Source organism: Phaseolus vulgaris, chromosome 9 (genome assembly GCF_000499845.2).
Source record: "Phaseolus vulgaris cultivar G19833 chromosome 9, P. vulgaris v2.0, whole genome shotgun sequence".
Taxonomy (NCBI): domain Eukaryota; kingdom Viridiplantae; phylum Streptophyta; class Magnoliopsida; order Fabales; family Fabaceae; genus Phaseolus; species Phaseolus vulgaris.
Window position 1 is genome coordinate 26,826,205 of NC_023751.2, and position 25,878 is coordinate 26,852,082.

The window sequence follows — 25,878 nt, forward strand, 5'->3', positions numbered from 1 at the left end:
TAATAATAATAAGTATAATAAAAATCATAATAAAACTAAAGAATTTGCTTGATGTAGTGGTTAAATTTTCTTTAGTTGTTGAAGGATTGCTGAAGGAACCTGGTTTCGAATCCCATTCACTGCTAATTTTAAGTTTGGAAACTTCCCTTTGAAGATCGTCCAACGCGCATCATGGTCTATCATGTATGACTTGATATTTGTCTGTCGCGTTGTAGTGTTTTCATCGTCTATCAACTGTGTTAGCTTTCTCTAATACTGTATAACGAGATTTGTCTATTGAGTTGTATTCGCTTTTGTCATCGTCTGTTACACTAGTGTTTGATATTGTCTGATACTTTGTGTAACATCATCTTTCACTTTTATGCTGAGACAATCATCTAACATTCATTATCTACAACGTCTATCACATGTATTGTCTCATATATAGCTTCTAATGGTTTGTACAAGAGTAAGTTTGGTTATATATCACAACACATCTTATAGTATTTATTATCATCAAAACTCTTAACTCTCAGTCTAATGGGTGATAGATCGTTTGATATCTTTACATTAAGTTGGGTGAAGCCAAGGTTGTCTGTGTTGGATTAAGACAAACTCATGTTAAGTTGAGTAGGGTCTAACCCAAGTCAAAATGGATTGGATCAAACCGATTTCAGGTTAAGTTTGATCAGGCTAGACAAAGCTCAAGTTAGGTTAAGTTGAAGTCAAATTAAATCTAACCGAGTCGAGTTCAGGTCAAGTTCGGTTTGATGAGGGCGAGCCCACAATAAATTGGGTTTGACCAACTCGAACCAAAATTGAACTAATTTAAATCTAATTTAAAAAAATTATACAAATTAAATTTAATCTAATTTAAATTAGATTGGAAAATTTTAATTTGATGTAGTTAAAACGAACATTTTAAATCCAATTTATTTTATTAAACTTAAATTTAACTTTGAAAAATTTAATCCATGAAGATAACGGATAAGACACACTTTTTAGTAGTCTAATTTATACCTCCACTTGATGATGAATTCAATTATAAATGATGATACATGAATGATAGGATTATTAAACTTTGTTTTTTCACAAGTTTGAAACTTTTCATTTAAGTCGAATTCCCCTAAGACCACTTATTGACCTTAAAAGCTTGAAATGAAATCAACCCATAAACTAATTGAATGGGCCAAGCCTAGCCAGCTTCGGTAGGCATATGCCTATTGCACCCACAAATTTCTTATTGCACCCCAAAATTTCAATATTCCTTGTTTATGACATGCTAGGTGAAAAAAAGTAGTTCTCCATGTACCCAAAGTAGACATTTTGTAAAGTAATTAAAACAATTTCGGAATATATAATTTGAAATAAGTTTTAATATTTTGGAACTAAAATTTAATGATAAATTCTCTCACATTTTCAAATGGATAATTTCATTTCATTTCATTCTAGAACCTTGTTTCCGGAATATGGGATTTACATAGGAGTTGATTGTAGATTTTGTTGTCGGAGAGCGAGAAGGGTAAAGACAATAAGAGAGAGAGAGAGATAGTCGTGTCTGTGGGCTTTTGAAACATGGTTTTCTTATTGGAGCTAAGAGAAAAAAAGAAGAAAAAAAGATGTGATTTCTATAAGGCAATTGCTTCCTGCACCCGATCAATTGTGATTGGCACCCGACACATTTTTTAAAATCCAAAAATGCCCTTGTCTTCTTCATTTATGAAAACATTGAATGGTGAGGAAGAAGAAGTTCATGAATGTGTGAAGCTTTGGTTTGAGCTGCAAAAGAGAAGGTTGTGCTTCGTTCATTGTTGCTAAGTTGAGTGTAAGCTTCGTTTGGCAAGTTAATGAGGTAAGTAATCCATTTTCGTTCGTCTTTGGTTATTTTCTCGAGCTCAGCTGGTCCCGGATATCGGAATCCGGAATTCAAATTTGCTGCCTACGGATATTAATATCCGGAAGTCAAAATTTTGTATACGGATAATAATATCCGGAACTAGGATTTGCCTACGGACGCTGATATCCGTAGTTCATATTTGCCTTACGGATGAAAATATCCGGAACTAGTATTTGCCTTACGGATGCAAATATCCGTAGTTCATAATATTGCCTTACGGATGAAAATATCCGGGACTAGTATTTGCCTTACGGATGAAAATATCCGTAGTTCATAATATTGCCTTACGGATATATATATCCGGAAGTTAACTATTGATATTTTTTTGGTTATGGATTAATTTATCCGGAAGTGAAGTGTTAATTTTTTTCAGCAACCGAATGGATACAACAGAGTCATACATGGGAGTTTTAGGGGAGATTGATGTGTGGGATGGATTAGATGATGTTGATCTGGAGCAGTCAACAAGTTATAACGCATTAGATAATGAACACAGGGCACATGAATGTAGTGAGGCATTTTCTATAAATGAGGTATGGTCAATGTTGGGTTGTGAATGTTTTTTATATGAATTATTTTTAAATTTGGCATGATGATCAAGATGTTCTTTTAAATTTTTAAGAATGTTATTGTAGGTATTTCGTGATCGAGATGAGCTGTTAGATTGGGCGAGAAGTGTTGGCTATAGTTATGGGTTTGTCATTGTTATATTAAGGTCAGATACATGGACGGGCCAACGAGGAAGGATGACCTATGTATTGTTAGGTTGTGAGAGAGGAGGTAAATACAGAAGGTATAAAAAAGAAGTAGATGTCAGTCAAACTGGAAGTAGGAAGTGTGAGTGTCCTTTCAGATTGCGAGGCAAACCAGTCAAAGGTGGTCAAGGGTGGAAGGTTGAATTAATTTGTGGTTCTCACAATCATGACTTGGCAGAGACAATGGTGGGTCATCCCTATGCTGGAAGGTTAAGTATAGAGGAAAAGGTTATGGTTGAGGATATGAGTAAAACTGCGGTGAAGCCAAGAAATATTTTACTAACCATGAAAGAGAGAAATGAGAAGAATGTGACAACGATTAAGCAGGTTTATAATGCAATCACTGTTCACCGAAGATCACAACGAGGTCACAGAACAGAAATGCAACAACTGATGTTGTTACTAGAGCGAGACAGGTACGTGCATTGGTATAGGTGCGATGAGGTCTCTAATATTGTGCAAGATATATTTTGGACACACCCAGATTCAGTAAAATTGGTGAACTCATTTAACATTGTCATATTAATGGATAGTACGTACAAGACGAACAAGTATAGGATGCCGTTACTTGAGGTTGTTGGGATTACGTCTACAGGTTTGACTTTCTCCGTTGCATTTTGTTTACTAGCAGCAGAAAAGGAAAATAATTTTTTTTGGGCCCTTGACAGACTTAAAGGGTTGTTTTTAAGAGTTGATTCATGCCCTAGGGTGGTGGTATGTGATAGAGATGTTGCCTTAATGAATGCAATTAGAATGGTGTTTCCTGAAGCTTATAATTTGCTATGTCGGTTTCACATTGATAAAAATGTGAAAGCAAAATGTAAAATGTTGGTGCATCCAAGAGAGGCATGGGATCAAGTAATGGAAGTGTGAGGATCTGTTGTGGATTGTGATATTGTTGAGGCCTTTGAAGATCGTGTCAATGCTCTTCGAGTTGTCTGTTCTCCATGGCCTATATTTGTTGATTATGTGATGGATACATGGTTACGTCCACATAAAGAAAAATTTGTCAAGGCATGGATAGATAAGGTGATGCACTTAGGAAACACAACAAGTAACAGAGTTGAGGCGGCACACTGGAGCCTAAAGAGAGTTCTTCAGAATTCGATGGGGGATTTATGTTTCTGCTGGGATTCCATCAATAAGATGATTATTTTACAACATAATGCAATCAAAGATTCATTCCAAAAGAGTTTGCATGTGGTTGGACATCGGTTCAAGGTTACAGCTTACAAAAAATTGTTAGGTTTTGTGTCTAAATATGCTTTGAACCTTATTTCAGAAGAACTTGATAGGGTTAAATCAGTGGGGTTTGATAAAAGTAGGTGTGGATGTAGTCTTACATGTACTCATGGTCTTCCTTGTGCGTGTCAATTGGCTTCATTTGGTGTTGGTAGCATACCACTTAAATCAGTACATGTGATGTGGACTCGTTTAAGTTTTGAAGACATTGCTACTGAACAATCTTCATCTGAGTTGTCAATTGATAAAGAGTTTGAGGTCATCGCGAAGCGGTTTAAAGAGTTGGATGTTGCAGGTAAGGTTAACATCAAGAGTAAATTGCAGGATATTGCCTTTCCAGAGAAAACATCTATTTACGCACCAGATCATAAGGTGAAAACAAAAGGTGCTGTAAAGATGTCTCGTCCTACCAAATTCATGAGATCAACTAAGCGAATCCCTTCTTATTTTGAACATGTGGATTTCTTACACTCACAACATGATAGTTGTGCAAGCAAAAAATCTAATGAAGAAAGCTTACCAGAAATTGTACCAGCAAAATGTATTCCTTTCCTTGATCAGTTCCCTGGAGGGTATCATCCATATATTGTTGATGTTGTTGACGTTAGGGCTGATGGCCATTGTGGCTACCGTGCTGTTGCTGCCCAATTGGGAATGGGAGAGGAGTCATGGGCTGTTGTTCGAATGAATTTGTTAAAAGAACTAAGTGAATGGAGACAAGAATATGTTCAACTCTTTGGTGGTGATGATAGATATGAATACTTGAAGAACTCACTTCTAGTGGAACACATGTCTATGGTACCAACCACTAAAACCATTTCATTTTTACATTGCATTTCTTTATTTAACTTTGTTTGTCAATTGTACTTGCAGGCAGGAACAGATAAGTGGATGACAATTCCAGACACGGGATATGTTATTGCAAATCGGTATAATGTCATTCTTGTTTCTTTGTCCATGTTACAATCATTGAGTATTTTTCCTTTAAGAACCCAAGCACCAAGTAACTTCCGTCAACACCGAATCATTGCAATTGGACATGTCCACGGAAATCATTTTGTCCAGGTATAAACTAAACCAATCAAGATTGATGTGCTAAATCAAGATTTGTGTACCTTATATTTATTACCTTTATAGGTCAAGCTCAAAGATGGTTGTCCAATTCCACCTACGGATATATTGTGGGCATCACATCGTTATCCGGCGGCCCAAACTTGGTCAACATACTACACTAGCCGGATACAAGTTTATACCCAACTAATGTCCATTAGACGATATTTGTAATTATAACATTTGTAATAGCATAATTTAGATTTATGGATGTTTAGTACATTTGCAGTTGTCCTACAATATTCACTGAAGTCACTGTTATGCCTACGGATAAAAAAATCCGGAAGTCACTGTTATGCCTACGGATAAAAAAATCCGGAAGTCACACTTTTGCCTACGGATAAAAAAATCCAGAAGTCACTGTTATGCCTACGGATAAAAAAATCCGGAAGTCACAGTTATGCCTACGGATAAAAAAATCCGGAAGTCATAATTATGCCTACGGATAAAAATATCCGTAAGTCATACTTTTGCCTACGGATAAATATATGCGTAAGCCAGTGATTTCTGTACTAATGATCATATTGAAACATATAAGGATCATATTGAAACATATAAAATAAAAGTAATGTGAAGCAAGAACCGATAAGGATCATATTGAAACATATAATTAAGGTTCAGATACATTGTCATGGATCAAAATATTACATAAAAAGAAATCGTAATACATCTGACATATTGAGAAATCCTAATCAATCATTCCTACGTGCATGTCTCCTGACATAAACAGCTCTTTCATCAGTCGCTCCTCGTGCTAACGTAATGGCTGCTTGTATGCCTTCCCAAACAGGGCTGCCCTCCACGACATCGTCATGATCAAGTAATGGCTGCAATGTCTCTGTAATTCTACGACAAATACCCTACAAGCATGAATGACATACTATTAGAAAAAAACAATAGAAATTAATATCTTAACAAGGTTAGAAGCATACCAGAGCAGGATGTGACTCCTCATGATGACTTGGCACTGCTTCGTGATGACGTGCATCTGAGGGTACCGGTACAGGACGGTCATCCTCATCTGTATTAATCACATATGGATGTGATACAGATCTAAACCAACCCATGTACTCTTGAACGCAAGCGTCAGGATGACGTGCTATGGCATAGTCATGTATGACATAATCATTGAAATGTAACCATCGACGGTCCATTTCATTTGTATCCGGATGACCATGTCCAATTACAGATGGGTTGCGAGGGATGATCTGTGTATAGCCATACTGACGCAGAACACGTTCTGGCATGTGCAGCTGTGTCCAATTTCCAAGCCTCAAATAACCACAGAATAAGGAAATCCACTCGAATGGACGTTCTTCCCTGTGCTCGTTGTATGGACAAAACCGAATGGAAGCTGGTGTCAATGTATCCAACTGTGATCGTACAACAACAATTGAAGTACCTTTTCCAGCATCATACAGCCTGCACCGAGGTTGATCTTCAGAATACAATGCTTGCATACGTCTCATCCCTATAGACGGGAAATGCTCATAAATCCACCTCTGCAACAATGTTGCATAACCAGCTAGTTGCTTTGTATTTGCATAACTACAATCTCCTAGCTGTTCATACATGTGAGTTAGGGCAGCTGCTGCCCAAGAATATCCCCCGGTAAGCCTCAAATCAACAAAAAATCCAAGATAAAACACACTTACTGATGTAGCACTCTTGTCCGCAAAAATAGTGCAACCGACAAGGTGGAGTAAGTATGCTCTGGCAGCCACAGTCCACTGCCTCCTTGAGCATGCATCTTGATACACTTCTCTTAACCAGCTAAGGCGCACATGAGCTCCCCGACAGTGTCTTGTTTCTTCAGATGCAAGTGCATGGTCAACACGGAGGGCTTCTACCAATAAATCAGTCGCCGAATCAGAATCTAAGGTTTCCTGTGTGTAAAACTGACCGACAATGGGTAAATGTAACAAATTTGACACATCATCAAGAGTGATGGTCATCTCCCCAACCGGTAAATGAAAACTGTTTGTCTCTGCATGCCACCTCTCTACAAAAGCACACAGCAGTCCTCGGTCTAGACTCTCATAACTAGCATGAAGCAGACCACCTAAGCCAGACAATTCTACAGCAGCTTCTATGCGCTCATGAGGTGCTCCTAACTTATTTATCTTCCTCCCATGTGAAACGACCTTCAGCTCACCACGATCCTACAATAATCAACATATATCATCAATAATCAGGAATACATAACAAATACAAAAATTTATTTTTCATTACTTACCAAACCATCCCACAACTGTTTGGCTACGTGATGTTCATAATTAACAAGTAAGGACTTATCCAATGGCCCTCCTGGATAGCCTTCATCATCAACTTCAACTTCTTCTTGTTCAATATAATCTTCAAACTCTTCATTTGGAATTGAAGTACTAGACCCACCCCGTTTTCTTCTAATCGATGCAGTTGGACGCACACGATCCAAATTAGAACTTCCTCCACCTCTAGTCCGCACCATCTTACATTTCATAAAAGTAACATTCAATCCAACATATATAACAAAATTATAACACATATAGTTTAAAACACTTGTGAAAAATTTCACACTAATACGGATATTAATATCCGCAGACCAATAACAACAATCTGGATAAAAATATCCACAAGTCAAACGTAGCTTACGGATAAAAATATCCGGAACCCACTTTTGAATTACGAACAAAAAAATCCGGAACCAATTCTTGCACTACGGATAAAAATATCCGTAAGCCATTAATGAAGTCCGGATGAAAAAATCCGGATGCCAATATTCTTCTGCGGATAAATTTATCCGGAACCAAATGGTGGTCTACGGATAAAATTATCCGGAAGCAAATGGTGATCTGCGGATAAAATTATCCGGAATGTACTACTCTACGAAGAAAAATCCATGAACGGTACCTCAACTTCTTTGACGATGAAGCACTCACGACGAAGCAAACCAACTCTGCTCACGGTGGCTCACGGTGTCTCCCTGCAACTTCACGGTGGCTGTTGCTTCACGGTGAAGAAGAAGAAGAAGAAGAAGAACCCTATTGTTGGGTGCAGGCATTGGGTGCAGATCATAATTTAAGTGTTTTTAATTTCATTAAGGGTAATATGGTCTTTTCACAAATCTGATTGGGTGCCAGTCACAAAGCATTGGGTGCAGGGAGAATGAGCCTTTCTATAAAAATCGTTTTTCAAAACTGATTTGGAGTGAATTTTAAATTGTTTTAGAAACAACATTTTTTTATGAATTCTAAATTATTTCAGAAATTTTATTTCAAAATAAATTCCAAACTATTTTAAAAAATAATATTATAATGAATTTTGAAATATTCTACAAAGCTTATATGTAATAATAAATCTTATTATTAGGCGTTTCAGAATAATTAATTCAAAGTAGTAAAAAACTTAATTCTAGATTGAAAAATATTGCATTCTAGAACCATCATTAAGGAATGCTAAAAAGAGTTCCAGATTACATGTTGTGAAATTGTTTCAATTACTTTTTAAAATTTCTATTTTAGTTAACTTTTATTTCATAACATGCATTCTCATATTACTTCGTTCACTCATTTGCACTTCTCATGTTATAGGATTTTTCTTTAACTCCATAGTTTCCATGTACATGTCATTGGATGATTAAAACATCACACTACCTTCATTGTTCTCCTTGTTTGTCACGGTCCCTTTTTTCTCATCATTGCATCACATTTTGTGCCATTTAAGCCATGAATGCATATTTTTAATGTAATTCAATATGGGGTTCTCAATAGTATCACTCACCACTTCTGGATGGCCTCATTTAAAAAATAAAACACAAAAAATGCATTGAAGCATGAAGAGTGTACAAAGGGAGGTGTTAAACCATAAGTTTAGACCGTCTAGATGGTTTTGTCGAGCAGACCATTTAGACGAATCAAAAGTTTGGACCGTGTAGCAGGTATCATCTAGCAAACCTTCTAGTGACTAGCAAACTATGTAGACAATTTGTCTAGTGAATCGTTTTTTTTTTTCTATATAAAGGGTCCTTGTGTATCAACAAGTCTTAAGCTTTTGTATTTGGAGTATGAGGCGTGCAAACAAATTAAAATCTGTTGATGGAAGCATAAAGATTCTTGAGTGAGATGATCTCACATTTGAAGCCCAGGAAAGATGCAACATGATGATATTGTCTTGGATCACGCATATTCTATCACCACATATTGCTGAAAATGTTTTTTACATTGACGTTACCAAGGTTCTTTGGTAAGATTTAAAGGAGACGTTCTCTAAAAGAGACTACTTCAAAATTTCATACTTGCTGCAAGAAATTCATTTGGTTAAGGTAGGAGAGAGGAACATCACACAATTTTATACAAATATTAAGATCCTTTAGGAAGAATTGGATCTTATGTGACACATACCATATAATTGTGCTTTATCCAAAATTACCTCAAAATATAGAGATGTTGAATACGTTATGTGCTTTTTAAAAGCCTTGAATGACGTTTACAACACTATCAAGACTTAGGTTCTCCTTATGGAACCTTTTCCAGGTATAAATTATGTTCTTTTTGGTTTTGCAAGAAGAGTGACAATTAACTAGTAATACAAGTATGTTGCAAGACGTAAAACCTCTTGTAAATGTAGTGGAAAAGAAAACAATTGGAATAATGAAAAACAGAATAACCAAAAATCTCAAGGAAAAAGAGGCTGGAGGAATCATGGCAGAGGAAGAGCACAATTCTACATGCAAGGTAAACAATGTATATATTGCAAGAAGACTAATCATACTGTGGACAAATGCTACTCAAAGCATGGATATCCTCCTTGGTACAAACACTTTTATGTGAATGGTTCTGACAAGAGAAAGGAGCAAGTATGCAATCTTTATATGTAAAATAACAAAAAAGCTCTTGAAGTTGGAAATAGCCAAAACTTTCAAGGAAAAATAGTAATCCTTTTACTCTCAAGCAAGTATATAAATTATTATGTCTTCTGCAAGATATGACCAATCATAATATCAATTAAATTTGAAGCTATAATGGTGAGTCCATGAAACATGTACCACAAATTAGTAAATTTGTGTGGATCCTTGCCAAGTGTTACCAAACCTATATTAAAACATACTTAATCACCCTTTTTTTTTTTATAAAATCTAACCTATATTCATAAAATTTCCAAATAATTTTGTTGTCACAACCAATGCAGGGAATGTTAAATTCACATAAATTTTTATCATTCCAAAGTTCTTTATATACCTGAATTTACATTTAATCTGATTTATGTACAATGTTTGATTGAAGATATGAATTATCAACCAAGTTTCTCTTATAATAAATGTTAGATTTAGGATAAGGCTTCATTTAAGACAATTGGTTGTGTTGAATTGAGTAAAAAACTATACTACTTACAAAAATTTTCCTTTAATCAACCATGTATACAGAATTTTCAAAACTGTAAAGAATTACAAATCAATATAGAGAATTATAGACTAGGACATCCTTTAAACAATTGCTTTAGCAAACGTGTAAATTTTTTTCTAATATTCGTTTTAATTGTACGAATGCTTATTATGCTTGTCATTTTGCTAAACAACATAAACTCCCCTTTCATTCTAGTATTTTTGCCACCATTAGTGTCTTTAGTCTTATACATATGGATATGAAAATCCCTCTCTGATACTTTAGTTTATGGACATAAATTTATTGTTGATGGTTTTACTAGCATACTTGGATTTATTTTATGAAGTCCAAAGTTGAACTAGATTTCTTCTGTCTAAATTTGTCTTCTCTGTTAAGAACTAGTTCAATCAATGTATTAAAATAATAATACCTGACAATGGAAAGAAATTTGAGCATAACAAAATATATAATGAATTTGGGTCTTGCATAAGAAAAATTGTGTTGAAATTCAAACAAAATTCTATGGTGGAGAGAAAACACTAGCATATATTGAATGTCACACGTAACTTGTTGCAATTTGGTTTATCTAGATTATATTAGTCATATGTTGTTGCTCATGGTATACATATAATCGATAAGCTTCTCTCTCTTACTACTAATGGAAAATCTCCTTAGAAGATATTATATAATGAACCTCCAACATACATGAATCTTAAAGTCTTTGGATCCTTTTGTTCTGGTTCTACTCTAGAAAACAACAAAACCAAGTTGGGTCCTTGGGCTAGAAAATGTTTTTTTTCTTCTAGGATACAAGAATGACATAATAGGATATGTGCTTCTTAATATAGTTAATCAGAATTCTTTTTATTAATAGAAATGTTGTTTTTTATGATATTTCCTTATAGGAATAAAAAAGAATTCTCCAACCAGAATAAAAGGCTCGACAAAGACTTCATTAAAAAAAATTAATTTCCTATTTAAGCTAGCTAAGTACAACATTAATGACAAAGGCCAAGTTGAAATTGGAATTGATATAAATAATGCACATTTACAAAGACAAGAAGATGACAACACAAAATAATCATATTACAACAACAATACAAAAGTCTTACAAAGGCAGAATAAAGATGATGACGTTGAATTTCTTAGACGCTTTAACAAAATAAAAATAATTTCAAGATTCCTGGAAGATTATCATCATAAAATTAAAGTCCAAAGGTATAGGAAAATTATCATCCTTTTGATCCTATAATTCACTGTTTGACAAATAGTTGGACTTTATTATGGATTTCTTCTTATATTGAACCTCAAAATTATGAGGAAACATGCAAACATCTCAAATGACTTATTATTATGTAAAGAGAGATAAATTGCTTCAAACCAACAACACTTGGAATTTGATAAGGTTGTCGTATGACAAGGTGCCTATTGGATGCAATTCGGTGTATAAGATTAAATACAAATATGATGGCTACAAGGTTAAAAGTTACCTTGTAGTAATGGCTACACTCAAGTTAAAGGTATAAATTATCTAAATACATTTTCACCATTTGCAAAATTGACTACTCTTAGATTACTTTTAGCTTTGGCTGCTACACAACACTAGCATTTTCACCAGTTAGACGTTGATAACGCCTTTTTACATGGAGATCTTAAAGACTAAGTTTACATGGTCCCCCTCGTGGACTTAAACTATTTTAGCCAAATCAGATTTGTAAATTGGCGAAGTCCTTGTATAGACTTAAAGCAAGGCAACAAACAATGGTTTGCTAAACTATCCCCTTTCCTTGTTTCACAATCAAAATAAGATCATTGTTTTTTTTAAATATACACCTACTAGTTTCACGTTTTACTTATGTATGTAGACGATATCTTTCTAGATAGAAATTCATTAGCAACCATTGAAGAGATGAAGCAAATTCTTAATAGCACTTTCAAAATTAAAAATTTAGGAAAACTAAAAGAAGGGAATCCATCTTTGCTAAAGAAAGTATGCCTTGATATCTTAGCATTAGGAATTGTTAGCCAGCAAGTTATATCCCTCACCATTGCCAAAGAATGTCAAGCTTCTTTCCACATCAAATGCTCCTCTCCACAATACAGATTCTTATGAACGACTTATAGGGTGTCTTTTGTATCTCACCAGCAGACGTCCTGACATTAACTTTGCCATACATTTTCTCATTCAATTTGTTCAAACTCCCACCTTATATCATCATTTGGTTGCACAACTCGTACTCTGATGTATCAATTGCAATCCTTTACAAGGTCTTTTCTTTGCTTCAAATGTTGAAATTCAATTAAAAGGATTCAGTGACTGAGATTGGGCATCATGTCCTATTGCTAGAAGATCCACTATAGGATATTGCATCTTTATAGGAGCATTTCTCATCTCATGAAAAAAAAAAATCCATTGTTTCTCGTTCTTCCTCAAAAGCATAATATCGTGCTCTTGCCAGCACTATATGTGAGTTACAATGACTAAGTTATCTTCTTAATGATCTTCATGTCAAAATCGATAATAGTACAGTTATATAATGTGATAACCAATTCACTCGTCATATTGCTCATAATTTCACTTTTCATAAACAAACCAAGCACATAGACATTGACTATCATGTGGTTTGTTACATGCTCCAAGAAAATCTCTTCCATCCCCTTCTTATATTATTAGGTGATCAACTAGCGGATGTCTTCACCAAATTCCTAGACAACTCTTCTTTCAAAAATATTTATTCAAACTTGGAATAAAGAGTATCCATTATCCAACTGGAGGGGAGGGTCTTGAACCAGTTATTTAAAGCGTCTAGCGGATTTCATCTAACATATCGTCGAGAAAAATCATAAGTTTAGACTATCTAATGAGTATTGTCTAGCGAACCATCTAGCAAGTATTTTAGCAAATCATCTAGAAGATCCGTCTAACTAAGCACTTTTTTGTTTTTACTTTCTATATAGGAATTTTGTGTATCCATAAATCTTAAGTTTTTGTACTCTATGTTTAGTAAATGAAGTTTATCTAATTTTAATTTTAATGTATTCTTCATATAAAATTCATATGTTAATGAATTGTGTTGGATACTGCAACATAAAAATATTGTGTAGAGCTGCATTTTGTTGGCCTTCAAACATAAAATATCATATTCAATAGGATAAGAAAGCTCTAAACATTTGTACACTACCATCATAGAAGGCTACTCCGCAATTCAACCTCTAACAGTGACACTCTGATATTTTTTAAATTATAAAAGTGATAGAAAATAGAGGAAGAAGGTGTTAACATCACATATCTTTGTTTGGCTCTCATCCAATTCAATTATTATTTTTTTATTGATATCCAACATGAATAATTCTAGTTGCTTTCCATTTTAATGTTATAATGTTATTTTTTTCATATCACCGAATGATTGAAAGAGACGGGCTTGGCCCATGCATGATCTTCTATGGTCTATATAACTACGTAAAAAAGCAAAAGAGATTTGTTTTAAACAAAAGAGTATACAAATTTTTTTATTATTAGTTAAAAAACAGTGAAATTCCCGAAAATTCTTATTTCTCATTTGATAAACTTCACTTAAACTTTTGCAATTTAAATTGAACTTTAACCAAAAGTAAAAAGTTTGTTAAAAAGTATATTTACAAGAAGAAAGTGGAGAAAAAAAAAACAGGTGACTGTCGTAATAAAGTAGTTGTTGGTCTAATTGATGCACACTCACTTTTGTCATGTTGTCCACAAATTTCGAGTTTTTACTACAATCCATAATCATTTTTGTAGAACACGATTTTTCAGGTTTTACTATAACTTCCATGTAGTAGGTGAGAGGTTAAACATCACATCTAACCCAAAAAAAACCAGAGAAAGAGAATTCATGGTGAAAATAGAAGATACATTTAGGCATTAATAATTTATATGTTTACTATAGAAATGAAAACAATTGATGGATGGAAGAGAACTGTATTTGTTAATTGAACAAACTTTTTTCTTCCCATAAAAGGTTTGATTGTAATAGAATTCTTGATAGTCACACAACTGAGAAGTAGCATGTATTAGTAATGCTAAGCTTTGCAAGCACCAAATTTATGGCGTGCATTGCATTTGGGGAGGCACCCCAGAATGGTGTTACTACTACTACTAGGACTCGGTTTGTAAGTTGACAAAAACTCTGAATCCTGCTCAAGTGATTCTGTGTAGAACTCCAAAATGGAAACTATCTCATCAAAATGAGGCCTCTTATCTGGGTTGCTTGACCAGCATCTATTGATCAGATCACTAAATGCCCAAGGACACTCACATGGCAATGGTGGTCTTGCATTCTACACACACAAATAATCCATCAAATTCACTTTCAAATTCAAAAAATAAATCAAATATATTTAACTTTTCAAATGTGAATCAACAGGACAACCTTTCATACTTATAAACCCTAGCAACCAAATAGAGTTAAGATAATTTACATAGGGTTTATTATTTATTTTTTTACCAAAATAAGATAATTTTATAGACTAATTACTGAAATTGGTAAAATTTAAAAAATTATTGAAATGAATAAATTGTGTCATATTTAAGTCTGAAGTCAGTATAATTAGTTTTTAACTAAGCTTTAGTTAATGAAGCATGACTTATCCATTTCGTTAATTTTTAAAATTGTATTGACCTATGAATATATATTGCTAAGTTTCACAAGTGCCGTACGTGGACCATAGCAAAGGCAAAATAGTAGAAACATAAACCGCCTTTACTTAATGGCATGTATATTTTAAGTGTAGTTCTAGATTCAAAGAATATCTCTGAGATAGTGAAGCATGTGCAAAGACAATGAACGAGAAAAGTTAGAATGGGCATGTAGATATTTCTTGCATCCGTGATTGGTTGGAAGCAATATCAGAAAAATGAGAGAAAAAAAAAATAAAGCTTCTGTATCAATTAGTGATTCAATTATGTGGCACCTTGTTCTGATGTGGTGTGCATGTGACAGGGAAGCAGAGGTGGTAGCAATCATTGATTTTCATAAATAATGTTATATCTCACACTATGCCATATCTTAAATGTTGGAAAAGTAACCATCATGTACATGTCAGGCAAAATGAAGAAAACTATAATGTTATCGTAATTCAATGTTGTAAATGAGGTGCCTAGCTTATCATATCACAAACACAACCACATGCTCTGTAAAATCATAGACACAGAATAATTGTTGCCCACCACGCCAACACGTTTGAGAAAGATTTGGGACACATTAACCATCAAAATGGGGTTATATAACCAAGTGCATGCATAGAGACATGATAGTATTAAAGCAGATAATGAAAACGAACACACATGTATATGAATGCATACAACGATGGATATGAAAAAATTTAATTTTGACACTGTTACAATAGTGGTCAAAAGAGATGAACATAGTGGCCTAAAATTATAAAATGAAGGGTATGAGGAACAAGATCAACTTTACATAGATAACAATCATGCATGCCCATGTTTCATCTACGTGTAAACAAATAATACAATGGCAAACTGTTCCCACTAAAAGGATCAGTAAGAAACAACTTTAGAATAATAGAGAACGAAATAGATCCTCAATAATACTATTATAATGATATATTGACAAAATCTACTTTCATGAGATGGAGTTTCGTTCCTTCTTAAGCTCTTTTCCGTGCTAGAGTTCTTTCTAACTATTTTTTTCTCTCATTCTAGCTCACTTCACTGGATTCATATCCTTAACAGCATCCATGAAATTAACAAAATGAACAGTGTTACCAACGCATTTTCTTTCTAACATGTTCTTTTCTATGGGATGGTACTCTTGTGGGTCCAACTAGTTTGAAAACGAGACCCATCAAATGAGAAATGGAAACCACATGAATTTCAATCAATATGAAAAAATGTGTCAGGAAATACTGTTTGAAATTGAAAGTGTTTTACTAGTATTTTTCTTTACAAATTTTTGTTGTTTTCACCTTTGACAACAGATTTGGGAAGGATTAGAAATGAAAGGCAGCAGTTTCAAGTAAGATATAAAAGTGGCACTCAAGCTAACCATATTCATTTATAAATTTAGTTATACGAATATGATTATTAGAGTCATTCAATGGTTTAATAAAGCAACCTATTATACTGCTAAGAACTAAAACAGTTGAGACACACACAAGGCAACATGTGCATACCACCAGTTTATGAGGTAAATATGCAGATTCATTATGAGACAAGTCCATGCAATGAGCACTTATTTTTCTTTGTGAAATACAATGTATGAGTCAAACAATTTGAGTAAAATCTGATGCAAACCTTGTGGGAAACTGCAAATGCTGCCTGCTCTGGTGTCATGTTGTCAAATGGAGTCTTTCCTGTCAAAAGCTCCCATAGAACTATGCCAAAACTATACACATCTACTTTCTTGGTATGATGCTTTTCTTTGATCATTTCGGGCGCCATCCAACGGTATGTTCCGGTGAAACCTTTTGCACTGCCACACTGAGATTCTAAGCATGAGATACCAAAATCTGCTACCTTTACACACATATCTTCCCCCAAGAGGAGATTCTCTGATTTGAGATCCCTATGAAGAATCCCTTGAGAATGAAGATATTGCATCCCCCGTGCAATGTCAAGGGCTAACTTCAGAACCAGTTTGTGTGGAAGTATTTCTGGTTGTTGGTGGTGCAGGAATTTTCCCAGTGAACCTCCAGCCAAATATTCAGTAATTATGCAAAACACAGGAGGTTTCTTGCAAGCAGCAATAAACTGCAAGATCAATAAAAGCAACAGCAGAAATCTTATATTTCAAACATTCTCTTCTCTTTAAAATCAGCAAATCTAAGTATTAATGACTGCTTTTATTGCTTTTTGTATTAATTAGGCCATTATCAGCTTTCAAGAGAAAGAATTCATCAGTTAAAACACTTGCCTCTCAGAGCTCCTAAAACTCAATACTTCATCAGCAACAAGAAGATTCACAAGACTCTGGAATAATTGGGGCGAGAGGGTAATTAAACGACTAGCTAAAGAAATAGCCTAAATCAAAGACGAATCTCAGCTCTTATGTTTAATTTCAACTTTTCAACAAAAATAGAACGATACACTAAGGCATTGGAAGCACTTTTGGCAGTTTTAACTTCATAAGCACAACCCTCTTGCACCACTTTTCCAACTAATCTATTTGTCAACAATGCAGAAAACTCGTATTTAATCCATTACTTCATTTTGTAGATAATTGTTTCCTTTTTGTTCTTCCTAGTTCCTTCACGAAATTCCACACATAGTTAGAATTGCAAGACAAAAACGACCTTACCACTGAACCATTGAAAAGATTAAAGGGATAAAGAAGCTATCCTCAAAGGTGAAGAATAAATGAGAATTGGACATTTAGACAAAGTATGAAGGCCAGCATCTTTCACTCAAAAGCCACGAATAAATATTCCTAATAGAATCATCTCTCGTATTCTATGCCAATATTAATAATAAGACAGATACAAGAACAGAACAAGAAATCAAGAAAACAAAACACACAATTTTTTACATTTTGGTAAAGTCGTGATATTTTGTTACGAAGAGTTAGAGATTAATCCATCAGAGTACGGACATCTCCCAGTTCATGTTCTTTCTTACACATGACCCTGGAGATCAAACTTCCGACCACATGTTTAAAAAACATGATTATCTATCAATTATATCAATCGTGTCGATACAAAACACACAGTAGAAGAGAGATAAACTTACAGTAATGATATTTGGGTGGCCTAATCGAAGTAGCAAAGAGACCTCAGAAGTGAATTGCTTCTCAAGAAAAGCAGCCAAGTCCTCATCTTCCTCCGGCTGACTAACGAGCTTAATTGCCACATCTTTTTGCTTGTAAACCCCTCTGTAGATTCTGCTGTGCCTGCCAGAAGCAAATTTGGATCCAATGAGCAACTGAGACATATCTGCACTCCATTCTTCTTCACCTTCTCCTTTTATCTCAGCCCCCGGAGACACCAGATACTTAGACCATGACACTGCGCGGTTGTACTCCCCAAGCGAAAGCCTTCTCCCCAACTTGCCACTGTTGGAAATTTGCTTGTGCCACCTCAAGTTCTTCATGTGGCTCACACCTAGCACCTCTCAAAACCATCAAAGTTCAACCTTTCGCCAAGCCTCCTGCACCCAAATGCAGATCCACTAATTGCCTAAAGGTCTAAACAAATGCACCAATTCGCAGAACACCCCCAAGTGAGGAAAAGTTCATTTTCACGGCTTAAATGGCGAGTGAGGTAACTACATTATAATTTTTTCGCACCATTCGGTCCCCCCTTCTCACCTACAGAAGCTGATAAACAAGAAGAAAACCAGGACCATGGGGGAAGAAGCTCACAGCCTGGGTGAAGAGAACAAAATTGAACCAGAGGTAGCGCAGAGAGAGAACGAGAGATAAGTTTTGTTGATTTCCAACTTCCAATCAAGTGCCTGCACCAAATGAGAGAGAGAGAGAGAGAGAAATAGTTATAGTTGGTAGTAACAAGACAAACAAAGACTGGTATATTAGTAAAGATAAAGTTGATATCTTACACATTGGAGAATTCTATTAATAGGTAATTTTGTAAATACCTTTGAGTTTTCATCTAGCCATGATAAACTCAATTTACCTCTTATTATATTGAAAGAGTAAATTTTGATGTGATAATAGAAGGCATAAACGATGTATAGAAGAGTGTTAATCTTTTGAAATTATGCTTAGAAAGAGAGAAAGAAAGTTATAGTAGGTAGTATAGTAGTTAGTGTTGTTTGGTGTTGGTGTTGGAGATGGATGATGTAGTTTGGGTTGGGGTGGTGAGGAGTGAAGGCATATGCAGGGAAGAGCAATGTGTTGGGTTGGGTACATTAGTCTCTTTACATTGGTATTCGTAACGTGCGAAGATCCACTTACGAGGAGACAAACCGGGTCTCTTTGACAACGACACCTACCTATTCATTTTCCCCTTTTACCCTTCTCTTTCTCCCACATTCTCCACTTTTGCCATTTCCTTTTTTACCTTTCACTCCCTCTCTTTACCCCACCCTTCTTCTCTTTCATTATGTTCTGCCACCCAACCAACCCCCACTCCCCACGCACCACGTGCTGCTTTCTACTTTCTACTCTCTTCTCTCTTCTCTTCTTACACACATCACAACGAACAACTCTTTCTCTCTATTCAAACTTACTCCTAAATAATCACATCTTTTCTTTATTTTATAACACTCTTACACTTCTCTTAAATAAAATAAAATAACGTATCCGTATCGAATATATATATCGGTGTCGACACTCGTAAGACACTTATCAGTGCAGTGTTCAATTTAAAATATATTTGTTGGATTTTTAAAAATTCTATACGGTTCTGACACAATTTTAAAAGGTATAAATACAATAATTTTCTAAAAACTCAAATTTATTGTATAAATTTTTATCATGATTATAAAAAATAAGGAACAAATTCTTTTGAACCCGTTATGAAAAATATCTTCATGTTCCCAAAAGAATCTCAAACATACTTTTGCACATAAATATTTATTTTCAATTTATATAAATATATAGATTCGTCTCCCGTGTCCTAGGTTTTAGAGATTATACGTATCTTCGTGTCCATATCCCTGTCATGTCAGTGTCCATATCTCCCTTATTTTTATACAACACTACTTCATAAATACAACCCACTTTAAGATCTCTATTTGCTTATATTGTATGTTTATTTTAGGATAGATGTAAAGAAGAAAAGGAGAATGTATTTGTATGAATAGTGAAATATTTCATCATCATATTATTTACAATTTTTACTAAATTTTTCTTACAATTTATTTTAATATATTTCAATTTAAACAAATTCATTTTTGAATTCAAAGACAATATAAATTATACAAGAGCTTTTTATACACTAAGCTAACTCACTTTTGTTTCAATAAGGTTCCCTTTTCCGGAGAGACCTTTTAATTCGGCTCATATGGGTTTATTTAAAGGGGTAATTAAGTTTATTCAATGATTGATTAGCTTTGAACCCAAAGTAGTGAAGATAAAAGATTCATCATCATCACTTTAATCATTAAGCCAACACTCCTCACGTCTTTAATTATTTAACCAACACTCTTAAATTATGCATTAATTAATTGTTTACATTTTATATAAAATAATATTTTTATTCGTCCTGCCAAAACTATTGTGCTTTTAATACTTTATTACTTGTTTTGTTTTTACTTTGTCCTTAAATAAATTTTATATTTTCAACTGATATAAGTAATACAATTTTCAAATATGTTTTGCCAATGACGTGTTTACTTTATAAAGAAATCTTAAGCTATTGTCCTTTGACAAAAGAAATAATGTTTAACATATAGAACTAAAAGGGTAGTTAATACGTTGAAATAAAAGGTCTCGATAGATACTTTCTTTTTATAAAGAAACCATAATAAATTGATAAAGATTATGAAACAATATTTTCTTTTTCATAATTGTCAACAATTTATAGATATTATATAGCTGTCGATAATTTCAATTTCATGAATAGTTTAATTTTGGATGGACAATTATATTTAAATATTTAGAGAAAAAGTTGTCATTTGCAATGATTCTACAGTATTCTAACATTTTTTAAAAAAAAACTAAGTAATGATACAATTTTAATAAAAAATTACAGGTATTAATTTCTTAAAATAAAATTTCAAATTCAAAAAATGCATAAAAACACATTTTCAATAGTATAAAACTATTAAGATGTGTAATTGTTATTATCTTTTAGAAGAAGAAAAAAGTGAGGCTATAATTCCACGATGATGAGATTGTGGTGGTGGAGTTTCGACTTTCTTTTTTTCCTTTTATTTAAATAAAAGGTGAATGTGCAAAGAAATGAATGATAGGTGATACTTTGGATGCTTAGAAGAAATTAAAAGAAAGAAAGAGATTGAAATTTGTCTCGATTTATGAAAATTTTATAATTATAACCAATTATATAATATTAGTAATTAATTATTAATGGACCTTTCTATCTTAGAATAAATCATGATGATTAAATATATATTTTTTTAAAATTTTACATAAAATTATTTTTTGTTCTTTTTTAATTTTAAACTTTCTCTGAATACTTATAGAAATTATTAGGATAAGTTTTTGTCAATTTTTTTTACATAATAAATAAATTTTTAATATAAACTAAAATATTAAAATGTTTCATACTTATCACTTATATAAAAATATAAACATTATAATAAATTGAAAATTTGTTAAAAAAAATATTAATAAAAAATATAAACACCAATCAATCTTACATTATACATAAACGGAAATGTATTTAATTTTTATTGATTTTTTTTTTTGAAAAAATCTTAACTCTAGTAAAATTAGTATCATCATTAAAGTTTTTTTTTTATAAAAATTTGCATATTAGACATCACTATGCAACTTGACATCTCAGCTAGGTTCACACCTTAAGTAACAACAATCATATGTCATCACATAAAAAAAATATTATTAAAAAAAGAAAAAGAAAGAAAAAACAAAAATATGGGGGGACTAGACCAAAACCCACATGTTAACAAAAATGATACATATGTAGACTATACCTATTCATAAAGAATTCTAAGAACAGACTAGATGGAAGTCTATTATACCAATGGAATGATTATCTATGAATGAACCCTAAATTAGTCAACTTATCAGCACATGCATTCCCCTTACGAAAAATATGAGTAACCCTAAACTTGATTGTCCCACAGAAATTAAGACAAGTATTTCATCGATTACGAAACATTCACGGAACATTAGTCCTAGCAGTAAACGCAGTACAAATAATCACATTCAAGTCAAACATTAGTAAGTTCCATCTTTTGAACTTCCTTCCTAACACGTATCATTATATGTTTATAAGTGGAAAAATAAATAAAATTCTTTTGTTACCCTCATTTATTTTAATAAAACAATTTGCTTTTGCATTTATTTATTTTGTTTGATATATCAAATGAAACATGGTGAATGGGTGGCACGGACAGTTGATTGGAGAGTAATATGGTTGGTCCTATCCATGTAGGGGCAGGTTGGTCAGTTTAAGGAACATGGGTGCCTACAATGTCTGGTTAGGAAGACCTGTTCACAAGAACAATAGAAAAATGCAGCAACAGAAACAAATTGAAAGAAGATTGGAAGAGACATGTGGACCCCACCACGGAGGAGTTGGAGTGGGGACCACCAGTTGGTGGTATCCGTGGGTGTGTCGGACAAGCCGTATGGTCCTCTTCCGTATACGGTCTCTCTCTCTCTGCGCATTTCGATGACCTCTTCAGTTATTTTTAAAAAGTAGTAGTAAATGCTGTTGCATGCAACCATCTTTTTCTCATTCTTCTTACTTTTCCTTTTTATTTTTATTTTTACAAGACCATACTTCAAAATTAACCAAGATTTTATTCTCACCATTTAATATTTATTTATACAAATATATCAATTCTTTTCTTCTGTACACTTCAACGTGATATTAATTACTCGATGCTATATATTAGGTAGATTGAATATTCAACCCTAACTAAAACTTCACCTCAAAGAAAAATAATATGGCAAGTAATGAGTGTGTGCGTTTGTTTGTTATATGTTTATGGATAACCAACATGTTCATAAAGCTCTTTTATAAACATTTTTTAAATAAAGAAAAATTTGTTTATACGTAAATTAAAAAATAATTACATATATATATATATATTTACAAATTAATTTTAAGTTATGAACAACTTATTTCTTTTACTTTCTTATTTTCCTTTCATAAAATATTTTTTATTTAAATATATCTAATATTACTAAAATATCAACATTTTGTGCCAATTACCTAACTTTTTATTAATAGCATTTTGTAGAAAGTACTAAACTTTTTCATAGTGTCATTAGTGTAAAAATATATTTTGAAGTCGTAAAAATGACATCAATTGATAAAAAAATATGTAAAAGTGAAAATGATGAAATTTCTTAAATAAATTGAAACTTATTACATTGGTTATTAATAAAATCAACAGAATACATATCATACTATATTTGGTTGTGTTTTGATGATATAATCAGTAGTGCAGAAAGGCAAAATAACAATGGTTACTTTCAATTTAAAACATGTTTATATAACTGCGATGTGTACTTTTAAATCGAAGAGATAAGAAGACAGCTATTTAGCTGCATTCGTAAATTCGATTTATAAATGCGACTATTTACCATAACCGCATTTATAAATCGTATTTAGACGTTTATGTTAGAATGTATGGCTTTAAACTAGAGGGGGGTGAATGGTTTAAAGAGGGAATTTGAAAACTTTTAAGTCTTGAATGAAATTTCTTCGTGAATATCTTGATAAAGAAATCAGTTTTTCAAAACACAAAGCTAAAAGCACATCACCAACAAAACAATCGGTTGTTTCGCAGAAACAATCGGTTGTTTATACCAGTTTACAAATATCAAAACTGAATTTAAAGAGTTAAGGGAGAGAGAATGCACACAGATGTTTATACTGGTTCACTATAAATCAGAGCTACATCTAGTCTTCTCAGAAACCACTGAAGAATTCCACTAAGCAATCAAACCTAGATCACTTACAACACAACCAAGAAAGTGACCTTGATCCCCTCAAGACACACACTTCTCTTGGCCAACACACCAACACTAAGAATGCTGATCTTGATCCCCTCAAGAACACACAACACTTCTCAGCAAACACACAGAAGAAACTTGTTCAACAGATACAAGGATTACACTTGTTACAGAAGTAAATCTGAAATCAATACAAGCATAAATCCTATCTCACACTCTTTGATCAATCTCAATCTCTAAGCAATCTCAACTCTTTGAAAATCAGAATCTTGTTGTTCTAAAAAGATTGTTATTTCTCAAATCTGTTTTACTGAATTTATTCAAAGATGTTTGTTATCAAATCTTAACAAACTTATTCATTGCATTTAAAGATTGGTCAAAGCATTAAAGACTGAAGCGTAAATAGTTAGAATCATTTAAAGCTCAGTCAAAACAAAAACCATTTTTCTGTTATGGTACCAAAAACAATCGGTTGTTTCCTCGAATCAATCGGTTGTTTTGGTTTTAACAGCCCAACCATTTGAAAAACAGTTTTCAATATTTTCTAAAAACATCTAAGTATAAAACAATCGGTTGTTTCGACAAAACAATCGGTTGTTTTTCACTTAGTTTGAAAAACACTTTTCTTTAAAAGATTGAGAATGCCTATGCTTTGGATTCAATCTAGAGTGGATTACAAAACTCAAACTACCCCAGATCTTAACTAAGACAGCTCAGCAACAACAAGCACAGTCAAGCCTTCAACATCCTTCAAAGGGTTTGAATTCTTCAAAGCTTGAACACCACTTAGTTCAACAATTTAGGGTTTCTTTTCTTTTTCGTTATTGTTTGAGTTTCTAATCAAAGTTCTCAACTTTGATATTTTCTGAAGAACAAGTCTTTATTTTAGCATTTCTTTTGATCTCTTGGTGCATCCATATCATACATCTTCACATTCTTAGTATTTCATCCCAATCTGAAAACGCAAATAAATTTTTTCCAATGAAACGCAAATACACGACGAAGCAAGGCAACAACAACGACGAGGAAGACATATTATAGAGCAAACAAAAACCTTCCTAATGAAACAGTGACCTTAGCAATGACATAAGACAAAACATAAGAGAAACAGAAAACATACAAAAATCAATGGTGAAGAAGAAGAGAAGAAGACAATGCTTACCAATGACACGAAGACAAGACAATGCAAAGAAGAGAGGAAGAAAAGAGGAAGCACAGTTAATGGAGGAAACACAAAAGAGAAACGAAGCGCGAGAGAAATGAGAGTATGAAAACGTAAGTGGCGCACTTCTGAGTTAGGGTAAAAAAGGTTTTAAGAAGGAGACTATTTGTAATAGCCGCATTCGTAAATAAAGTGCTTGATTTAAGAATGCGACTATTACAAATAGCCACTTTCTTAAATCAAGTTAATTTCAAAAATGTCACCACGTTTTGACGGCTGACCGTAAAAACGCATTAAATAATGGGTCGTTGTTTTAAACTTTTGTACTAGTGAATATATATATATATAGTTGAATTAAATTTAATTAATTTAAGTAGATTTATGTTTATATTTGAATTTTAATTTTTTAAACACTTGTTTGGTATCTTTTTCCCTTCATCGTGACATTTTCTAAAAAAAAGATTTTAATCTCCTCTTATAAAATAACTTTTGAAGAATATATGGAATCATCTTTGTGAGATACTTTAAGAGTCATTAGATGATTCTTCTCTTGTTTTGGTTCTTATCTTGAAAAGAGGTTTTCAGCGATGAATCTTCTTGCACTTGAGAATAATCTTGAAGGTGACATGTTCTTACTCCATTTTCTTCATTCAATCCAGTTTCTACTTCTTTTACAACTTGTTTTTGTTTTCTTACCTTGTTTTGTGAATGTCGCAACCAAACCCATATGTTATTCATACTTTTGGCATTAATGATAAAAGGCTTATGAATGTTGAAGAATCAGTGCGTGCTATATTTGATGAATGTA

At 33.3% G+C, this 25,878-nt stretch overlaps 3 protein-coding genes across 5 annotated transcripts; 1 reads left to right on the forward strand and 2 right to left on the reverse strand.

The window, feature by feature from the left end:
* The first annotated feature begins 2,277 nt into the window (after positions 1-2,277).
* Positions 2,278-4,768, forward strand: LOC137822350 (uncharacterized). The gene is made up of 5 exons (XM_068627234.1): positions 2,278-2,409; positions 2,512-3,047; positions 3,165-3,451; positions 3,545-4,664; positions 4,747-4,768. Exons 1-5 carry the CDS (start codon positions 2,278-2,280, stop codon positions 4,766-4,768), a joined length of 2,097 nt encoding a protein of 698 aa, XP_068483335.1.
* Positions 4,769-5,605: 837 nt separating this feature from the next.
* Positions 5,606-7,962, reverse strand: LOC137823076 (protein MAIN-LIKE 1-like). The gene is made up of 4 exons (XM_068628192.1): positions 7,876-7,962; positions 7,220-7,453; positions 5,916-7,145; positions 5,606-5,843 (listed from the first exon to the last, which is right to left on the reverse strand). The coding sequence occupies exons 2-4, from the start codon at positions 7,451-7,453 to the stop codon at positions 5,676-5,678; spliced, it is 1,632 nt and encodes a 543-aa protein (XP_068484293.1). The 5' UTR covers positions 7,876-7,962; the 3' UTR covers positions 5,606-5,675.
* A 6,250-nt stretch (positions 7,963-14,212) lies between these two features.
* LOC137821051 (serine/threonine/tyrosine-protein kinase HT1-like) lies at positions 14,213-19,196 on the reverse strand. Of its 3 annotated transcripts, none has more exons than XM_068625464.1 (4): positions 18,969-19,196; positions 18,067-18,789; positions 16,636-17,091; positions 14,213-14,660 (listed from the first exon to the last, which is right to left on the reverse strand). In XM_068625464.1, the coding sequence occupies exons 2-4, from the start codon at positions 18,424-18,426 to the stop codon at positions 14,403-14,405; spliced, it is 1,074 nt and encodes a 357-aa protein (XP_068481565.1). In that variant the 5' UTR covers positions 18,427-18,789; positions 18,969-19,196; the 3' UTR covers positions 14,213-14,402. The 3 variants fall into 3 exon arrangements, with proteins under 3 accessions (XP_068481565.1, XP_068481563.1, XP_068481564.1); XM_068625462.1 differs by having other exon boundaries at positions 18,892-19,196; XM_068625463.1 differs by having other exon boundaries at positions 18,931-19,188.
* Between the last annotated feature and the right edge of the window lie 6,682 nt (positions 19,197-25,878).